Genomic DNA, 12,780 nt, shown 5'->3' on the forward strand with positions numbered 1-12,780 from the left:
CTCCATCTCCCATCTCTTCAGCCCCTCAGAAATACTCCTTGCAAACGGCCCGGAGACGGCTCTAGAAGGCAATCAGAATTACCATGCCGCGGTGGCCCATTAATCACTTTATCACGATGGAACTGTTTACCCCACCGGGTGCTTTCCCACGGACGTGACTTTCTCCTTCCACAGCCCCCTCTCCCCATGGCCGCTTGCCATTCTTCCCTATAAAAGGGCCAGGTCCGGCCCGCTGAGCCAGACAAACTTCTGCCTTGGTTCCAGCATGGCCTTCTTGGCTCTTTCTTTTTTCCTGGCCCTCGCGGCCGTGGCTCAAGGTAAGCGGCGCCATCTCGGCTCCGTGCTGGGCGAGCGGAGGGGCTCTGCTCCGGAGTGACGCTCGACTTCTCTCTCTCCCGCAGGCTGTGGGGTTCCGGCCATTGAGCCTGTCATCACTGGCCATGCCAGGATTGTGAACGGCGAAGAGGCGAAGCCTGGGTCGTGGCCGTGGCAGGCCTCTTTGCAGGTAACCAGTGTCCACGCCACCTCCACTCCCGTTTGCTGCCGGGACAGGGTCGGGGGGAATGAGGGAAGGGTGGAGGCAGGAAGGCCCGGTGGAGATCTGCGGGCTCACAGGAGGCAGTAAGAGGACACCTGAGCCCTATCCCCAGCATCTCCATCCCCTCACTGCCCCCAAACCCTGCAGAGAACTGGCCTGTCATGTGGACACATCTATCTTTAGACATCACATAGAAACAGACTGCTCCCCAAACTCCTTTCTAAGAGAAGCCTCCTCCCCTGGAGCAGGCATGATTCCGCCATACCCAAAACCCCCTGCCAACCCTTTGGTCATCCCCATTCTCAAATCCCAAGGCACTTCGGAAACTCCAGGTGTGCCCAAGGCGATTCAGAGTTGAAGCCAGGGCAAAACTGAAGTCTGGAAGGACCTAGTGGCCCACACCCTCCGGAATTTGTGTTCGGGTGGCCTCCACTCTAGAGGCGACCTGGACATCACAGGTGGCAGCTGCAGCGGGGGTGGCTTGGGCTCTGGGGGCTGATTGGGCTCTCCCGGGATGCATTGCAGGATGCGAGTGGCTGGCATTTCTGCGGCGGTTCCCTCATCAACAGCCAGTGGGTGGTGACGGCAGCTCACTGTGAGGTCACGTAAGTAGGAAACTGAATGGCTGAGTGGAGCCCGGTCTGGACTACGGCAGGAAGAGGGGCCCTGGTGACCCTGCTGACGTGATGGCGGCTAGCGTGGGCAGGGAGGAGAAACCATGCGATCACCCCAGGATGGAGCCTCTTGTGAAGCTCCGCTCCGAAACGGGGAGTTGGTCCCAAATTAGCAGCCAGAGGGGAAGAAGCCGGGAGGGGCGGGCAGTGAGGAACAAGGCAACTTCCGGATCAGCTCGGAACCACTCTCACGCGCATCCTTGTACCTGTCGACAGACACGTGGGCACACACACACACAGAGGGAAAGAGCCTGCCGGTTTGGGGGAAGGGAAACCCATCCTGCCTTTTGCCCCAGATTGGTCCAGGAGGCCACACTTTGATACGGTTTTCTCTGAATCCAGGAAGAATGATTTCGTGATCCTCGGCGAGCACGACCGAAGCTCGGGAGAGGAGGTGATTCAAAAGATGGCTGTGGAGAAGGTGGGTACCTGTGGCCTCCCACCTAGGAAACAGGCCACCTGGTGGGGCCAGCCCCCACACCTAGGGCAGAGATGGAGCAGATTAATCGATCATCCGTGGTATTTACTAAGTGTTTACTGTGTGTAGAGCACTGTACCGAGCACTGATGAGCGCATGCTAGAGGTGAGAGGCCCAGCCTCGCTCCTGAGCACAGCCTGGTTCATTGGATTTGTTCAAGGGTGTCAAAACCCTGGCTGCCGGTTAGCCATTGGTGTGGAAAGAGGAGGGCTGGGCTGGGCCAGGAAGGGGCCAGTGAAACCTGGAGAGCTGAAGCCAGAAAGCGGGTTCTTGCTGTTTCCAGAATTGCCCCGAGCAGAGCAAAGAAAGTCTCTCCCTTGGGTCAGACCAAGAACCAGTCTCAGGGAGGCTCCGGGGACTATCTGCCCTGTTACCCCCGACCCACTCAACAGGCTAGGGGGATGGGGTGGGGAGAGCGACGATTTACAGAGATGCCGCTCCTTCCTCCAGTCCCGCTGCTGGGTAGGGCCACAGCGTCGGTGGAAGCTTCCCCATCATCCACGGGTATTCATTTCATCTTTCAGGTCTTCACCCACCCGGACTGGGACAACTATTACATCAAAAATGACATCTCCCTGATCAAGCTGGCCTCCCCAGTGAATTTCTCCCAAACTGTGTCCCCTGTGTGCCTGGCTGAAGCCGGTGAAGACTACGAAAGCGGCGCCCTGGTGGTCACCAGCGGCTGGGGCAAGACCCGCTACAATGGTAGGGACCTGGTCCTGCTGGGCCTCTCAGGAGGAAGACGGGGATTTTCCTCGCTGCCCCGGCCCCATCTCCCAGCCCCAGTGCAGGGGCCTCCGATAACAATGATAATGATGATGGTATTTATTAAGCACTTACTAGGTGTCAAAGCGTTGGGTTAGATACAGGCTAATCAGGTTGGACACAGGCCCTGTCCCACATGGGGCTCACAATCTTAATCCCCATTTTACATATGAGTTAACAGAGAAGTGAAGTGACTTGCCCAAGGTCACACAGTAGACTAATGGCAGGGTTGGGATTAGAACCCAGGTCATTTTGACTCTCAGGCCTATGCCCTACCCACTAGGCCACGCTGCTTTCAGGGAGGTGGTGGGGGGCAGAGAAAGGGGGGAGGATGGGGGAAGCGACGGGACCACCATGCTTCCTGACCCTCGCTGCCCAGCTGATGGTCCCTGGGTCGCGTTTCTCCCTCCTCAGCCTTGGTGACACCAAACCAGCTGCAGCAGACCTCCTTGCCCCTGCTCAGCGCCCCGGAGTGCAAGACATTTTGGGGCAGTAAGATCGACGAAAACGTCATGGTCTGCGCTGGGGCGGCTGGTTCCTCCTCTTGCATGGTGAGTGACTGGCGTAACCCTTCTCTCTTCCCGTCCCACCCCTTCCACTTGCAACAGCTCCACGTGAGTCGGGGCAGCAGCCTGCCTCCTTGCCGAGGGCGGCACAGAGTAGCGGGCAAAGTTGCCCGGAGGATTCAGGATTCAGCTTGGTAGGGGGTTCTGGGGGTGGGGGGTGGATTCAGGATCTAGCCCCCTCAACCTTGATTCCAGCCTGGCATTGAGCCCTAGACCCTAGGGCTCTGCCAACCTCCCTATCTCTGGGCCAGAAAGGGTAGGAAAGAGAATAATGACAATACTAGTGATAATAATAATCATCATGGTATTTATTAAGCACCCCCTAAGTGCCAAAGCACTGTGCTAAGCACTAGGGTGGATACAGACAATCAGTTTGGACACAGTCCCTGTCCCATAGGGCACAGGGCTCACATTCTAAGAGGTGGGGAGAGAAGGAATCTTATCCCCATTGTACAAAGTAGGAAACTGAGGCTCGGCGAGGTTAAGTCACAAGCACAAGGTCACACTGCTGCCAGTGACTCGGGCCAATTCTGACTCCCTGCCTGGCACACTGTCCACCGGGCCACACTGCCTCCCATTTTGATGCCTATCTCTTCTCCGTAGGGCGACTCTGGCGGCCCGTTGGTCCAGAAGCGTGATGGGGCATGGTACCTGGTGGGCATCGTGTCCTGGGGGAGCAGCTACTGTTCCACTTCAACCCCCGGCGTCTACGGCCGCGTGACCGCATTCCGGGACTGGGTTGACCAGATCATTGCCGACAACTGAGTCGCGCTCCAGGCTCCCGAGCCGGTCTCTGTCCTCCATCCTCCCAAGCCGGCTTCTGGGCTCCGGCCCCAAAGACCCGCCCTCCGGCAGTCGAATCCCTGGGTCACTAGCTGAGCTGCTGTTGTTCTAGATGATTCAGAAATAAAGCCTAGGCTTCCAGCTGGTTGCATGCTCCTTCCTTGGGCCTTCCATGTTAATGGGAACATGCAAGGCTTCAGGTCCTATGTCTGAGGCTCCAATTTACCCTCAGCCAAAGGGGGCAATTTCCCCCTCGTGTCAATTCCTCTACTGCTGCGAGCTCCCCTTGCCGGGCCTGGGGCTGGAGTCTCTTTCCAATCATATCTGAGGTCCGTTTCCACATGTCCAACAACGGTCTCCCCATCTACCTGGCAGCCCAGGTACGAGCAGGGTGGATTCCAGAGAGAAATGTCCTTAGCTTGCCCACTGAAGGCCGCGACTGCCAGGCTGGGTGAGAAGCAGCAGCAGCAGGCACTGCAAGACCTGGGAAATGGTATCACACCCCCCGGGCAACCGAGACCCCGAAATGGGACTCCAATACCCAGCTCCCAAGTCGTCCTCGTGAGGACCGAACATAGCTCCGGCCCCGTCCAACCCGCGGAGGCCGAGAAGCCTTGTGCTCCTCTCATGGGTCTCTTTCCGGGAAGGCCAGTTGTTCCCCCATGCTGGCAGCAAGGCCCTCTGTTCTTCAACAGGCACCCCCTCCCCAGTCAGATCCTCCTCTCCCCAGGGGTCTCCGACAACCACATCACTAACACGCCAGGTTCATGAATCAACTGAAGTCAGGGCTTCCAACCACACAGTAGAGGCCCCTATGGCCTCGTCCCATTCAATAGGCGATTCCAACTACGTCCACTAAGGCCAGACCGCTCCGGTCCAGTTTATCTCCTCTTCCCCCAGCTTTCCCTCCGACCAGCTCCGGGCTGCCCTCCTACATGCTCCCACCCTTCCTGCTAGCAAACACGCCAACCGCCACCTTGGCCCAAGATCTCTCCTTCTCACAATCATACCAGCAATCCCCAGCTCCTGCCAATCATTCCTGTCCCCTAACCAAAAAGAGGAGCTCCAGGGCAGTCTTCTGGTCCTCAGCAGAAAGGGGGTCAGGAGATTATAGGCTGTGACGTGGCATGGACCTGGCCCAAACCGGCTGGCAAGTTCCAACCGGGCTTTCCGTGGGGACCAGAAGGAAGGTGCTTCTGGTCTGCCTGTTCCCGTCAGCTTACAAAGCTACTGAGAGCTCCTCTCTGCAGCTCAGGGGTCACCAGGGATTCCTTGGACAAACTGGCGAGCCAAATAGGGATACAGCACCGGAATGCGGAAGAAACGGAGCAAAGGGATGGTCATTTTCACTCGGAATCTGGGAAGCTCCCTCCAAGTGCTTAGTACAGTGCCCTGCCCACAATGAGTGCTCAATAAGTACCACCGATTGATTCACTGAGAACAGAGTCACCCTCAGAAGAAGCCAGGAAGCGGGTAGCTCGTCCTGGCCTCCGCCCTTCCTAAGCAAAACCTATAAGCAAGATCTTCCTCTCCTTAAATCAATATCCTACCACTGTACTCTTACCCTGCACATTTCCCAATATGGCACCAGGGCTTTATCTTCGCCCCGTGGGTGAGAAGTGCCCAGAACAAACACCTGCTGGCTTCGGACAGACTCCCTTCCCCTTGTCCCGTCCCGGGCCCCTCAGGTTAGCACCACCTGGGTCAAGGATGGGTCAAGCCTCACGCTGCTCACCTTGGGCACGAGCAGCATGGAGCCACCTGGCCCAGACTCGACAGTTGCTCAGGGTTGATGGTAACTCCCTCCCCTCCCACAGCCTGCAGTTCTCCCCGGGAAAGAGGAGAACGGGCCCCAAAATGGGCCCCCTCCTCTCCAACGTTTTTGCCTCGTGCGCTTCCTTCAGCTCCATGGATCCTAAGTTGGCAGTGCCCATCGTATGCAGATATTTGGCATGGTTTGGGTTGTCTATACCAAGGCCAAAATGCCCTTCCTCCTTGAAGGGTAGCAACAGCGGCGACCACACTGCAGGAAGGAGAGACAGATCTTCAAGCCCCCTTGCTCCTCCACTTCAGGGAAATGAATGGGCAAACATCTGAGGATGAAGCCGATGGCACCCAGTGGGGCAGCCCCAGTTTCAAGGCCTTGATTTCGTTTGGCATCTCTGCTGTTGGAGAAAACGCCCCGGAAGGCAAAGCTTCCTTCCTCTCCTTGACAGCATCCAGCGTCGGACCCACGGGCGATGCTACACATATGCATGCACGGGGGCACGCGCGCACACACACACACACACAAATGCTCTTTCCCTCTAATTTAAAACAAGTGTTCTAAAGCTCTCCCCACATCCAGAATTCCTCGTTTCATCACCCTACCCCGTTACCATTCGACTGATTCACCTTTAGGGATCTGAAGGCTTTAACCACACTCTCCCCTCAGTGGCTACCGGGACGGTCCCAAACTTTCTCCCCTTCTGCTTTTAATGCTCTTGCCCATTCTCTCTACTCACATACACGATGGGATTTCTTTTTCTTTTTTATTTAAACGAAGGCCATTAGTCGACTGATTGGAAAAACGATAACGAAAAATAGTTCTTTAGTGTTTCCTCTCGATGCAGGTCAGCGACACGCAAACCATGACTGTGCCCTGCCATCTGATAAAATACACCTTCGCGCTGTGGCCGGAGAGCTCACGTCCCCAGTCCGTTCTCAGCCCAGTGCAATAACTGCACCCTTGTCTGTCGTCACACGGCAGTGGGAGGGAGAATTTCTTCTTTTTTTGGGTCATCCCTCTGAGGAAGTCTGCCTTCAGCCTCCTTGGCTATTTTAAATATGTACAGATTCATTTACAGCCCGTGACCACAGGGTTCCAGCACCCAGGGGGCAGAGCGGGGAGCTTCTCTCTCCTTCCTTTGGATTCAGTCTCTCTCTCACCAGACACAAGCACCTGCCCGAGTCCGGCAGCGGCCCGAGCCCGCGTGGGGCGGGGCCGGGGGTCGGCGGGGGAGCGCGTCCCCAGTCTCCTCACGCGGCCGCCAGCTGCCCCAGCACCCGCCTGAACTGTTGGGTGCTCAGGCCCAGTTCCCTGACCCGGTCCACCATGTCCTGGGCGGCCGTCGGGGAAGGGTACTGGAGGGCGGCCGCCTTGGTCGTCACGACGATCTCCTTGAGCATGTCGCACAGCAGGTTGCTGTAGTGGGTGACCTGGCTCCGGACGTCCGGTGCCTTCGCCTGGCGGGACAGGGTGTCACCGATGAACACCAGCTTGTGCGCACTGAGGATGACGAACTTGCTGTGGGCCACGAAGATCTTGGGGGGCTGGTTGGTGGCCACCGCGGTGAAGAAGGCATCGACGGCGTTGGTCAGGGTGGTCAGGTTGGACTCGCACTGCTCCAGGTAGAAGAGCAGCAGCTGGCGGTCCGAGGAGCCCAGGCCCCCGCTCCGCACCTGGGCGTAGTGCTGCGGGGGGGTCCACTGAGACAGGTCGTGGTCGATGGGGCGCGTCACCTCCTGCTCCAGGCGCTCAAACTGTTTCAGCTGCGGGAGAGAGCGAAGGTGGTGGCCACGGCAGGGTTGGCGGGGGGGGGGGAGGGGGGAGATGAGGTGGAGAAAGAGGAGACAGAGAGGACACGGGGAGTTATTAGAGCTGCACTCTGCCCGGGCCACGAGATGGATGGGGATCCTGGTACCAGATGCCTTCAGGTAAACCCTCCCTAGCCCACTCGAGGGGGTCCCCGGGGTGACGGCAGGGAGAACTGGGTGGGACTCTCAGAGACGGGACCACCGCCACCAAGCCCCCGGCCTTGTCCTTCTGAAGCGCCCCTTCACTCTCATGACCCCTCGGGGCCGAGTCGCCCTCCCGACTTGACTTAGAGAGAGGAGAGCGGCGATGGGGCCCGGCCAATGGCAGAGCCTGGAATTAAGCGTCCCAAATCAGGCCTTTTTTGCCTGCACACTCCCTGGTCCCACCCATTGGAAGGGAAACCACCCACTGTTTCCCGGGAGAGAGGGGAGTCCCCCCGATTCCCTGGGAGCCCGAGGGAAACGAGAGCCAAAGCGGCCCAAGGCTTAAGGTGCAGAGCCAGCTGGGAACCCTGCCCAGACGCGCCAAGGGGATTCCCACACTCCAACCGGGCCGTGGAGCAGCCCTCTTCTCCCTGGCTTTTCGGCCAAGTCCTGAGCCCGGGAGTCAAGCTTCCCCTGCCACACGGTCTCCTAGCCTGCGGAACGAGGGCGGTCAGAGGATTCGCCCTTAAGAAGCTTGCGATGCCATTCTACGGTTCCGGGGAACAGGGAAACCCCTGCCCTCACTACTTCCCCAGGGCTCGTGGGGAGAGAAATAACACACCGGACGTTGGGGTTTAGCTTTGATGTGAGAGTTGAGAGGGGTGGCATTTTACAGCTGGCACAAAGCTGAGGTCCAGGGATGCATGAGCCTTCCTGCCGTCACACCAGCCTTCCTCCGGGACTCTGCCGCTCAATCTCTGTCAACTGCCCCCTCCTCCCCACATGCCACCAGGGAAAAGGAGATGGGGCAGCTGAAGGAGAGGAGGCTTTGCCAGGGCTCTCCCTAGGTGGAGGGTAGCTCTCCACGGGGGATCACGGGGGCTGTAGGGGGTGGGGCTGAGGGTTACCTGCTGTTGTTCCAGTTGCCCTTTTCCTTGCCGCATGATGTTGCCCTTCTCTAACAGTTCCTTCTGGGTTTTCTCAAACTCTTCTTTCCCCTACAATGGAGAGAGAGAGACGATGGTCAGTCGGGGGCTGGGGAGCAGCAGACGGACCACTCCCCAGATCGGGTCTGCTTCCTGGCAGGGCATGGACTTCTAAGGGGACTTTTGAAGCCCGGCCAATTTCGACCAGGGCGGCTTATTTTTTAAATTATGATAAAATTCCATAAGAAAAATAACGCAGCTCAGATTGAGTGATGATTTTCTCCTGACCACAAGAGATTTACATCCAATCTACGTCAGTTGATTTAATTTGGTGCATTTGGTCACAAAGTGCTAATGTCCCCCCCGCTCTCCTCAATCAAATCAGTAAACATTTTGGAACGGGATGCCTATAAGGGCTGGTCATTTTCAAATCCCTGGGGGGGCTTCCCTGAAACTCCGCTGTAAGGAACCTGGGCTCTCCAGAGGCACTCTGGTGAGACTATCGACATTCTTCTGGCTCCCAACAGAGCCCTTCCCCCAGTTGTCATTACGACCAGGCTGATGCCGGCGCCCGATTCCCTAAGACTGAAGGACCACGGCCCTGTGGGACCGAGCTCGCTGGGATGGGGGGACTCTCCTAGCCACCTGCGTGTCTGCCAGCTCTGAAAATAATGCGAGCGCGAGTGGTGTAGGTATCACACGCACAGAAAGCTAAAATTAAATCTGAAAGTGTAAGTGTTAACTGGATTTTTACCCAGATTCAAAAAAGAATGTAACCCATAACCAATGCCCACCTTGTAGGCTTCAAAGCGCCAGAATCCACACCCTAAAAGGCGAGTCCTGAGAGGAGGGTGGCAGCCGAAGACACGGGTGCCCCACGGGAAATCCAGCCTGCCGGGGGAGTGTCCGGAACCCGCCTAATGTTCATTTTACTCACTGTTTCTACAAGGTGGCGCTGCTTGCCCACTCATGGGCCTACAAGCCAGCCCTGGCTCAATGCTTGGGGCCCATGGCAGCGCACCCGCGATGAGCTGAGCAGCTCTATGTGGAGGCAGTCATTAACCTGGGCCGGGGCAGAGTTCACCGCCCCACCTCCCAGATGGCCAAAGGGTCGGCAAGCAGTTGATCCAGCTGGGGAGGAAGCGGACCGAGCTGGACAGAGCAGTCGGGGATGGGGTGGGGGGATGACACCTCGCCACTGCCCTAGGGAAACACCAGGCCCGAGGATTCCCGCAGAGTCAGTAAACAGGGTTCACCGTGCCGGGAACCATTTATCTTGCCACCACATCCTTTCTCTTCCAGCTCTCGACACGAGAAACTGTTCCAAAGAAGAGAGCCGGACCCCACCCGGTCCCCTAGGACTGCTCTGGGCCCGTCGGTTGCTTTCCCAGAAGCTCTTTATGCCCCTTGCCCCGGCAAACAGATGAGGGGCTTCAATCCAGCGGGCACTAAAGGAGTAAAGGAAATGGGGGAGCAGGAAGCCCAGGAAGAGGAAAGGACCCGGGCAGCCCAGATCCCTAGCATACCCTGGGAAATCCTCTATTGAGAATGGGTGGGAGACCCCCCGCCAAATCTTGGGGTCAAATTCAGGCCGGTCACAAGGACAACGGGCCATTCCAGGCTGCCCACACCCCTTCAGAGTAACTGGGAACGAGCATCATGAGAAGACAATCAGAGCGAGAGCGAGGAAATGCCCGCTGCCCATACGCGTGACCCCGCAGCCCTGCCGCCGCCCCGGCCCGTCGGACGAGAGCAGGGCTCTTCCAGACAGGAGCTGGGGGGACCGTAGGGGCAGGCAGGGGTCTGTCGCTCACTGAGCGGATGTGAGTGGATGCCACCTAGACTGCCAGCCCCCAGTGAGGCTGGGGCGGGGTCTGAAATGTCAATTGTGCATTCATCGCAGGGCTCAGCACGGTACCAGGCCCAGAGCAAGTGCATAATAAACCCCTTCACTGACAGCGGCACGTGCGTCGCCCTCTGGACCGTGGGCTCAGCACTCTGGAAGGAGCAGGGACAGAGCGTCAGAGCTCGCCAGACACTTCCTGTCCTAAGTATCTTCTATCTCAGGCTTATCCTGATTTTTGGCTTTCGATGTTGTGTCCTCCGGCCGAGCCCAGCAAGGATTCTGGCCAATCGATCTCTTCGCTCCTGCCCCCCCCGCCCCCCCCCCCCCCCCCCCCCCCCCCCCCCCCCCCCCCCCCCTCCCGGGCCAATCAGTCTGAATCCCAGGCCCTTGCCCTGGGGCCAATTGGAGCTTCCTCCCCTCCCTACGACTCCCGAGCCCGCAGCTCGGGTCCATGCACTGTGAGCCCTGAGAGTTTGGGGGTGGCAGTTTTCTGGGGTGCTCAGCAGCAGGGAAGGAGAGGACAGGGCAGGGAAACTTGGGATGCAGACAGGGCCAGGAACCTCCCACTTTCTCTCCCCACCACACCACTTCCTCAGCAGCACGCAGGCGGCGTAGAAGGAAGGAACTGACCGGGGAACATCGAGGTCAGAGCTGGGCCAGGGAGAGAGGGGAAGAGAATTGTCTGCCCCCCGGCACACCATAAAGAAGACACTCTGGGACACCCTGTGATGGAGACAAGACAGGAGCCCTTGGGTCTCAGGACAGCCTGCCTCCCTCCCTGACACTTCTTCTCTGCCCATCCCCTCCCCCGCCAGCTGCAGGGCAGCCAGGGCCGGGTGACCGGTCCTCCCCTCCACCGCCCTGGACTCGGACATCACCCACCTGCAGATGGACATAGTCGTAGTCCTCCAACCAGCCGCCCTCGCTGTCCTCATCCTGTCCGTCGGGTGAGTCCTGACTGGTGAACTTAGGCGGGGAGGGCAGAGGCCGGGACTGGATGCTGCTGGCCTTCTCGGAAGGGCCAGCGGGAGGTGGGGGGTGGGAGTGGTTGGCGGGGGACTGGCTCCCGCCCTCCGGGCCGAGCCTGGGGTCTCCCCCCGGCAGTTTTGTCCTTCTGAAGAGCAATGAGGCGTTACCGTGCAGGAAGGAGGCCAGCTGCTTGGTATCGTCGGGGACGCCCCGCGAACACGTGACGAAGCGGTCGAGGTCGTCGGCCACCCCGGCGGGCCGGCCCCCGGCCACGAGGGCGCTCATGGCCCAGTGGCAGCTGTCCAGGGCCTGACTGTGCTTCACCAGGGCCTGGTACACGTCCTCCATCTTCTGCAGCTGCTTGCTGAGCTTGGCGTGCAGGCTGCGGTCCGACGAATGGGCGGCGTTGCCCACCGCCCCCCGGGCAAACTCCAGCAGCTCCCGGACCGAGGCACGGACCCCTTCCACCGCCTCCCGCAGGCCTGACGCCTGCCGTTCCATCTGCTCGGGGCTCCGCCAGCCGCCACAGACGAAGGACATGAGGTGGGCGACGGAACCGCTCACGCCGTGCTGCAGCTTCACCAGTGCCTCCATGGCGGCGTCCAGGTCCAGGGGCAGAGGCTCCTGGCCGGCAAGCGGGGCCTTAAGGGCGGCTGACTCCCTGGTGGGCACCACGTCCAGAGAGGAGGAGGAGAGGTTGCTCCGGGTGCTCCCCGTGCTGGAGGCCGAGAGGCGCTTGGCGTCGGCCCCCGGCCGGGCCTCCCGGTCCACCTGGGGCGGCACGTCATAAACGCACTCTCCCTCCGCTTCCACGGAGGCTGCCCGGCTGCTTCCCAGCGCCAAGTCCCGGGGGACGTCGTACACGTCCTGGGGGGTGGAGAGGGGGCCGCCCGTCGCCAACTTGCGCAGGCCGGGGGGAACGTCGTAGATCTCCTGTGCGCCGCAGGGCGCGGGGCCGCCCTTGCCAGCGGGAGGCGGCACGTCGTAGACGTCTTCTGGGGGGTAGGGCTCTGAGGTGGTGCCGGGAGCGGCGCTGGGGCTATGGCCGAGGACGAGTGGGTGCCGGGACGGGTCGAAGGGCTTCGGCTTGGCGAAGGCGGGGGGCACGTCGTAGGTCTCCTCCCGGATGGGGCCGTCAGGCACATCCTTGCTTACTGACGGAGGGACGTCATATACCTGAGGGTATGGTGGCAACAGGACATCAGCACCCGCCCTTCCCTGACGTGACCCAGGCCTCCCTCCACCCCTCCCTCTGTCCATCCCCCCAAACCCTCCCACCCCAGTCTCACAGCCCAGCTCCCAGAAGGAACCACCAGAGAGACCACCATTCACCGGAGGCCAGTACCCCGGAACTGCAGCACTTGGGAAGAGTCAAGAGGAACCAACTGGTCTCCAGCTAAAAGGCCGGAGGCAGGGTTGAGAAGCTCCTCACCAGAGTCTCAGTTTACCCACTGCTCCTTCGAATAATAATAATAATTGTAGCATTTGTTAAGCACTTTTTATGTGCCAGGCACT

General features: G+C 59.4%; 2 protein-coding genes across 3 annotated transcripts in view; one reads left to right on the forward strand and one right to left on the reverse strand.

The window, feature by feature from the left end:
• Window positions 1-265: 265 nt before the first annotated feature.
• LOC100082620 (chymotrypsinogen A-like) lies at window positions 266-3,945 on the forward strand. The gene is made up of 7 exons (XM_001513236.4): window positions 266-317; window positions 402-505; window positions 1,064-1,143; window positions 1,555-1,633; window positions 2,215-2,395; window positions 2,870-3,006; window positions 3,625-3,945. The coding sequence occupies exons 1-7, from the start codon at window positions 266-268 to the stop codon at window positions 3,784-3,786; spliced, it is 795 nt and encodes a 264-aa protein (XP_001513286.1). The 3' UTR covers window positions 3,787-3,945.
• The window catches only part of BCAR1 (BCAR1 scaffold protein, Cas family member), a 111,022-nt gene continuing 102,169 nt past the window's right edge, over window positions 3,928-12,780 (reverse strand). For both annotated transcript variants that reach the window (XM_029075135.1, XM_029075134.1), the window contains exons 5-7: window positions 11,179-12,441; window positions 8,433-8,522; window positions 3,928-7,335 (exon numbers count right to left, since the gene is read on the reverse strand). In XM_029075135.1, coding sequence (XP_028930968.1) covers window positions 6,823-7,335; window positions 8,433-8,522; window positions 11,179-12,441 — 1,866 coding nt within the window. In that variant the 3' untranslated portion in view covers window positions 3,928-6,822. The remainder of the gene's footprint in view (window positions 7,336-8,432; window positions 8,523-11,178; window positions 12,442-12,780) is intronic.

Source organism: Ornithorhynchus anatinus, chromosome 11, assembly GCF_004115215.2.
Source record: "Ornithorhynchus anatinus isolate Pmale09 chromosome 11, mOrnAna1.pri.v4, whole genome shotgun sequence".
NCBI classification, from domain to species: Eukaryota; Metazoa; Chordata; class Mammalia; order Monotremata; family Ornithorhynchidae; genus Ornithorhynchus; species Ornithorhynchus anatinus.

What these genes read in the sequence shown, in the direction of transcription:
- LOC100082620 (XM_001513236.4), top strand. Translation starts at nt 266, where the DNA reads ATGGCCTTCTTGGCTCTTTCTTTTTTCCTGGCCCTCGCGGCCGTGGCT. An exon ending in CGTGGCAGGCCTCTTTGCAG is followed by an intron (nt 506 to 1,063) that starts GTAACCAGTGTC and finishes GATGCATTGCAG; the next exon opens with GATGCGAGTGGCTGGCATTT. An exon ending in CTGGTTCCTCCTCTTGCATG is followed by an intron (nt 3,007 to 3,624) that starts GTGAGTGACTGG and finishes TCTTCTCCGTAG; the next exon opens with GGCGACTCTGGCGGCCCGTT.